Source organism: Lactuca sativa, chromosome 9 (assembly GCF_002870075.4).
Source record: "Lactuca sativa cultivar Salinas chromosome 9, Lsat_Salinas_v11, whole genome shotgun sequence".
Lineage (NCBI taxonomy): Eukaryota > Viridiplantae > Streptophyta > Magnoliopsida > Asterales > Asteraceae > Lactuca > Lactuca sativa.
Genome location: NC_056631.2, coordinates 54,520,338 through 54,527,316, shown reverse-complemented (window position 1 = coordinate 54,527,316; position 6,979 = coordinate 54,520,338). Strand labels below are relative to the sequence as shown.

Below are 6,979 nucleotides of genomic sequence, written 5' to 3'. Positions count from 1 at the left end.
TTATAACAAGTAAATTGAAAAGAAGATAATCAAATTTTGAAAAAAAAAATGATTTATAAAAAAACAATTGTAGTACTTCAGATGGTTGATTTCGAATCAGACGGGGAAAAAGAGAAGGAGAAGGAGAAGAGAAGTTTTACTTGGAAGTTGATTGGGGGGGGGATCTAGACACCACTAATTTTGGTAATCGGCGGAAGGAAGAGGAGGGCGTCGATCGGTGGGGGACAGAAAACTGGGATAGGGGCGCTGAAACAGGAACGGTAAGGCAAGGGCACTTTTGGAAACGCCCTCTTCCTTTCTCAGTTAGCGGATCGTCCTCATCTTTTCCACTCAGACCTAGCTTACCGAGTCGGACATCCAAAATCCGTAACAAACAACATTAACTTACTGAGTCAACAAAAAAACGTATGACCTGACTCGGTCAGTATATCAAAGAGGGCCTTAATCAATTTGTTAGATAAACTAACAAAACCACTATTTGTGATATTTTTGTGTTTATTCCTGTATTTTAATATTTTATATAACAATCATTTTACATGAACATAGCATATTAGCACCCAATAAACACAAACAACACCTCCCTAATAACAAATATGACGTCATCTCAATCTCAACGGTAGGTAGTAAAGAAAAAGGGGAGAAACCCAAATATATAATTACTGCGAATGAATGATTTATGGTGATGAACTGTCATATACCCCTGTCTTGGGAGAGAATTAGTGTCTTACAGAGGAGAAGAAAACATGATGCTATCAGACGCTATGGAAGACGAAGACAAATGGCTAGCAGAAGGGGTCGCTGGAATTCAACACAACGCTTACTACATGCATCGCGCCTTGGTAATATATATGATTAATTTCAACTTTCTTTACTTCCTATTTGATTTGATTTTGGATTTCGATAGCAATCAATTCGGCAGTTGCGATTTCTCTCTAATATGTGTTGTTTCTTGATAAAATTCACATCAGGATTCTAACAATCTCAGAGAAGCCCTAAAATACTCGGCACAGTTGTTGTCCGAGCTTCGGACTTCGCGATTATCTCCTCATAAATACTACGAGCTCTGTAATCTTCTATTCATCTTTCATTGAGTCTTATTTAATTTTGTAGCAAAACAACCTTTTTATGATGAGTTATGCTCCTGTTCCAAGAATTGGAGGTATAGTTTGACTTTTGGGATCGTTAGACTAACTCTAAACTTGATGATTGATATGAATTGCATCGATCATGGAGAAGTATCACATTGCCATATCAAACTCTATAACATAATTGTGGTGTTAGTTTTGTAAGAAAATCCATATCCATATCAAATATAAAAGAAACAAGTTACACCTAATTGTACACACTATCTATTAGAACTATATCTCCCTGTTGAGAAGGAGTCTGTATCAAATTGGAGTCCAATAACCATTTCCAAATCTTTTAATCACTATGTTTGCTTGTTTAAAGAACTTCAGTATCTTGTTTGGTTAACACTTAACATATTCAGATATGAGAGCATTCGATGAGTTGAGAAAGTTGGAAGTGTTCTTTAAGGAAGAAGAGAGACATGGCTGTTCAGTAGTGGACCTGTATGAACTTGTCCAACATGCTGGAAACATTTTACCTAGACTGTAAGTGACAATACAACTATAAGTTATATAAATCCTACATTCTTATTGCTTACACTAATTCATCTCTCTGATTTACAGGTATCTCCTATGTACAGTAGGATCAGTCTACATAAAATCAAAAGAAGCTCCTGCTAAAGATGTTCTTAAAGACCTTGTTGAAATGTGTCGTGGGGTCCAGCATCCTATACGTGGACTCTTCCTTAGAAGTTACCTTGCACAAATCAGTAGAGATAAGCTCCCAGACATTGGCTCTGAATATGAAGGGTAATAATAATACTGATACTAGTTGAAGTAATTTGTTTTATTCAACAATTTTGATATTGTTTCTTGTTTTGTAGAGATGGTGATACTGTGATGGATGCTGTTGAATTTGTGCTACAAAACTTTTCAGAAATGAACAAGCTTTGGGTTCGGATGGAAGTTCAGGTTTGTGGGTCTGTATCTTTATTGTTTTACTTTTATGTTGTGAATTGTGACATGTGACATGCATTATGCATGTCATACTTGCATGACACAAATATTGTAATGAATCATGACTCATGAGAGCATGATTTTTCACAATGCAGGATTAATAGTGCTTGTACTACTACTACTACTACTACTACATTGATTTTGGTGATCCTGAGTTGAGGCCTTCATTTGGGATTTCTGGTCTGCAGGGACCCACAAGGGTGAGAGACAAAATGGAAAAGGAGAGGAATGAGCTGCGTGATCTTGTAATATCAACAAACACCATGGAACACATTCATTCATATGGTTAAAGAGTAAATAGTTTCATGTTGATTGATTGTTATTTAAACACATTTTTGAAAATTGAAATTTCAGGTTGGGAAAAATCTTCATGTCCTTAGTCAGATAGAAGGTATTGACCTTGATTTGTACAAAGAAACTGTTCTTCCTAGAGTCTTGGAGCAGGTTTATTCCAATATTTCCATTTTTTTTATAACTTTATAAGTATATAGATTATAGAATTAGGGTACACTTATCTATTTTTTTTTGTATGATAGGTTGTGAACTGTAAGGATGAGCTGGCACAATATTATCTTATGGACTGCTTGATTCAGGTCTTTCCAGATGAGTATCACTTACAGACTCTTGAAACCCTTTTAGGAGCTTGCCCTCAACTTCAGGTGTGTAATGTTGGTTAAGAATTCTTCAATTATAAAAAAAATCTTTTGAATTTTTTTAAAGTTTTAACTATGTAATAAAATAATGTGTTGAAATTTCAGCCTACAGTTGACATCAAGACAGTGTTATCCCAACTTATGGAAAGATTATCAAGTTATGCTGCTTCTAGTCCAGAAGTGAGTTAACTTTTCATAGGAAATTTTTTCATTTTGTCATGTTTTTGCATTTTGTGAAAGTGATTACTTTTTCAGGTGTTACCAGAGTTTCTCCAAGTAGAAGCTTTTTCAAAATTAAGCAGTGCTATTGGAAAGGTACTTGTGAATCTTGCCACTTATGACACATTTTAGATAAATGGGTGTCAAAAAATTGTAACTTTTGTTTATTTATCTATATATAAATATGCTGAAGTATAAACATATTTCACAGGTTATTGAAACTCAGGGTGATATGCCAATTGTTGGAGCCATTACTTTATATGTTTCTCTTCTCACATTCACTCTTCGTGTTCATCCTGATCGACTTGATTATGTGGATCAAGTACTGGTATGTTATGTTAATTCTTGTTCAATATATATTATTTTATTTACATTTCTTCTGTGGATTTTTGAAAGTAGAATTAATCAATTATGTTGGTGTTTGTTGAATAGGGATCATGTGTGAAGAAACTTTCCAACAAACCAAAGCTTGAAGATAGTAGAGCTACAAAACAAGTTGTTGCACTTTTGAGTGCACCATTGGAAAAATACAGTGATATTGTTACTTCTTTAACATTATCTAATTATCCTCGAGTTATGGATCACCTTGATAATGAAACTAATAAAATCATGGCTATGGTTATTATCCAAAGTATAATGACAAACCATGCTTACGTGTCTTCTGCTGACAAGGTTAATATTTTACTTATTTCCCAATATTGTTTTTCCTTCATAATTTGTGAATGTTTGTTGTATTTGTTTTGTTGCAGGTTGATGTTCTTTTTGAATTAATCAAAGGCCTTATTAAAGATTTGGAGGGTGATCCAGAAGATGAGGTGGATATTATAAACTGTTTTTGACTTATTTGAGTTTTTTTTTCATTACTTTGTATAATTCTTTTGTTTTTATTGTTATTTTTAGCTTGATGAAGAGGATTTTAATGAGGAACAAAATTCTGTTTCTCGAGTTATACATGTGTTGTATAATGATGATCCAGAGGAGATGTTGAAGGTACCAATGTTTTGTTTTGACTTTTGGTCAAGTCTTTTTTTGTTGACTAATTTACTATTATACCCTTGTGCTTTAGATTATTTTAACTGTGAGAAAGCATATCATGGCTGGAGGTCCAAAGCGTCTTCCTTTCACAATTCCTCCTCTTGTTTTTTCAGCTTTAAGGGTATGCAGAGTTTTTATTTTTCTTGTAAATAATCTAAATATTTTTAATTAATCGTATTAATTATTTTTATTTTTATTTTTTAATTTGCAGTTGGTTCATCGATTACACAATCAAGATGGAGATGTAGCTGGAGAAGAGGATCCAGCAACACCTAAGAAAATTTTCCAGCTCCTAAATCAGGTGATTTTCAGAAAATTTTATATGGAAAGAATAGATAGGACATTTACGAATTTACCCTTGGGGTTCATAGCATTAAGCCTTGTACATTTTCAGACAATTGAAGCACTTTCATATGTTCCAGCACCTGAACTGGCATTGAGATTGTACTTACAGTGTGCAGAGGTAAACTTCTTACCTGTTGAGATCATTTGACAAATCTACCCTCAACCTTGACATCACTTACATAAAATATTTTATTTAATTTTTTTTTTCTATTCAGGCTGCTAATGACTGTGATTTGGAACCAGTTGCATATGAGTTTTTCACCCAAGCATTTGTTTTATATGAGGAAGAAATTGCAGTACTTGCTCAATCTCTTATAAACAAAGTGATTTTAATAGAGTTTTTTTTATTATTTACAAACACATGACTCATTATTTATTTGCATGTTGACAGGATTCCAAAGCTCAAGTAACTGCAATTCATCTCATAATTGGAACCCTTCAAAGGACACATGTCTTTGGTGTGGAAAACAGGGACACCTTGACACATAAAGCCACAGGGGTAACAACAAATAACAAACACAATTCAAACAACAATCATATTTATCCCATTTTCACTAACTAAATATATATATATATATATATATATATATATATATATATATATATATATATATATATATATATATATATATATATATATTTTTACATGTATAGTATTCCGCTAAACTTTTGAAAAAGCCGGATCAGTGCAGAGCTGTCTATGCATGTTCGCATCTGTTTTGGGTGGATGACCAGGATGGAATCAAGGATGGAGAAAGGTATTCCATTCCATTCCGTTCCGTTCTTCTTTTTTCGGAATTGACACAATCTTGATTATTCCCTTCCAATTCCAATTCCAGGGTTCTTCTTTGCCTTAAACGTGCGTTAAGGATTGCAAATGCTGCACAACAAATGGCAAGTGTTGCACGTGGTAGCAGTGGGCCCGTGACTCTCTTTGTTGAAATACTCAACAAGTAATTAATCTCACTTTTAATAGCAACCTGCTTTCATTTCTTTATATTATAAAATTTTTACCTAATATTTTATATAAATGTTATACAGGTATTTGTATTATTTTGAGAAAGGGAATCCACAGATAACAAGTGCTGCGATCCAAGGGCTAATAGAGCTTATCAAAACCGAAATGCAAAGTGACACAGCAACACCTGATCAAAACTCTGATGCTTTCTTTACTTGTACCTTAAGGTACATACAGTTCCAGAAACAGAAAGGTGGGGCCATGGGTGAGAAGTTTGAGACTATTAAGCTCTGATCATCTTTTCTAACCCTAATTTGTTTTCTTTTTTTATATTTGTATAATTTGACAGAAATATATATATATATATATATATATATATATATATATATATATATATATATATATATATATATATATATATTTTGTACATTATAATTTGACAGAATTTGTGTGATATGAGTTTCACTTGTACTATGTGATGTTGTACTTGTACACTGGATAACAAATTCCATGAAACAAAATATATGGAATCATTGAATACGACGAAAGTGAAGGACCCTTTCAAATTCAATTATGGAGAGTCTAGTTTGTTGGGTCAACATAAAAGTAGCTTTTCTTTAAACTCCTATTTCACTCCATGTATATGTGGGTCCCTTTGAAATGTTTATATTTGATATGTGAAAGACAAAAATAGTAGGTTATTTGGAATTTATTTTTATGGAAAAGGTAGTTTGGTTATGGTTATATATTTATAGAAGTTTTAAATGTTGTTTCCTAATTGTGATTAGATTGGTGAAGATGATAATCAGTTTGAAGTTTGAACGATAAAGGGTGAGGAAATAAACAAATGGATAAATAAATAAATATACAAGATTATCTTCAAAGTGTAACAAAAAAAGGTTGCCTACTTATAAAAAAGAAAAAAAAACGTCAAAGGTTGTTTGTTACTATTACTAAACTATCCATTCATTTGTATTTGTTGTTACACAGCATCTACCAACCCCATGAGGAGCGTGAATGTCATTTCACCACATTCCCCTTTCCCCTTGTTCACTTTATATTTTTATGATTTTAATTGTTTTCTGTAGAAGACATGAGTTGGATATTTCTTTAAAGGCGTGTGTCTTTTTTTTAGGATTAATATCATAAACAGGCAACATGACTATCTGCTTTTTTTTTAATAAAATATCATGGTTCTAAAAAGTATCATAATTTTTTTTTGGAACTGGCAAAACATTTATATAAAAACATAAAATCTCACCTAGCAAGTAGCTATACAACATCCAACTAGGAGCTTATATACAGACAAAATCAGAAAAAAAAAAATTAGCTAAAGAACTATTTGTTTTGTTCATAAAATGTCATTAATATAGAACCTAAGTTTTTGATTATGCTTGTGGTCTTGAATATGAACGGAAAATATGGAATCTATGATGAGCAATAGTACAACGTTTTGTATAAGTATGAGGAAAATAAATATGTGGTGCAATGAATGTAGATTACCTTAATTGAGTGTTCAATAAAAGATGACAATTAAGGTGGGATGTGTAAATGATAAGTTCAACTTATAGACGAGATGATAATCCATTGATTGCTATGTTATGTGTTTAGGTTTGACGTTCAATTTTTATATTATATATGTAGATGTGAAAGCCGGTAGGCCATACAAGCTTCAAAAGGTTGTG

The 6,979-nt window shown here is 32.5% G+C and overlaps 1 protein-coding gene across 4 annotated transcripts; it reads left to right on the top strand.

Annotated features, from left to right (window-relative positions):
- Positions 1–623: 623 nt before the first annotated feature.
- Positions 624–5,874, top strand: LOC111903861 (vacuolar protein sorting-associated protein 35B). Of its 4 annotated transcripts, XM_023899610.3 has the most exons (22): positions 624–839; positions 969–1,065; positions 1,490–1,613; positions 1,692–1,877; positions 1,952–2,039; positions 2,273–2,329; positions 2,439–2,528; positions 2,621–2,743; positions 2,843–2,917; positions 2,993–3,052; positions 3,168–3,284; positions 3,389–3,628; positions 3,706–3,771; positions 3,857–3,946; positions 4,023–4,112; positions 4,203–4,292; positions 4,386–4,454; positions 4,552–4,632; positions 4,728–4,835; positions 4,991–5,094; positions 5,176–5,289; positions 5,378–5,874. In XM_023899610.3, the coding sequence occupies exons 1-22, from the start codon at positions 744–746 to the stop codon at positions 5,586–5,588; spliced, it is 2,376 nt and encodes a 791-aa protein (XP_023755378.1). In that variant the 5' UTR covers positions 624–743; the 3' UTR covers positions 5,589–5,874. The 4 variants fall into 4 exon arrangements, with proteins under 4 accessions (XP_023755378.1, XP_023755379.1, XP_023755380.1 ...); XM_023899611.3 differs by lacking the exons at positions 624–839; positions 969–1,065; positions 1,490–1,613; positions 1,692–1,877 and having other exon boundaries at positions 2,180–2,329; XM_023899612.3 differs by lacking the exons at positions 624–839; positions 969–1,065; positions 1,490–1,613; positions 1,692–1,877 and having other exon boundaries at positions 1,952–2,047; positions 2,180–2,329.
- The last annotated feature ends 1,105 nt before the right edge of the window (positions 5,875–6,979 follow it).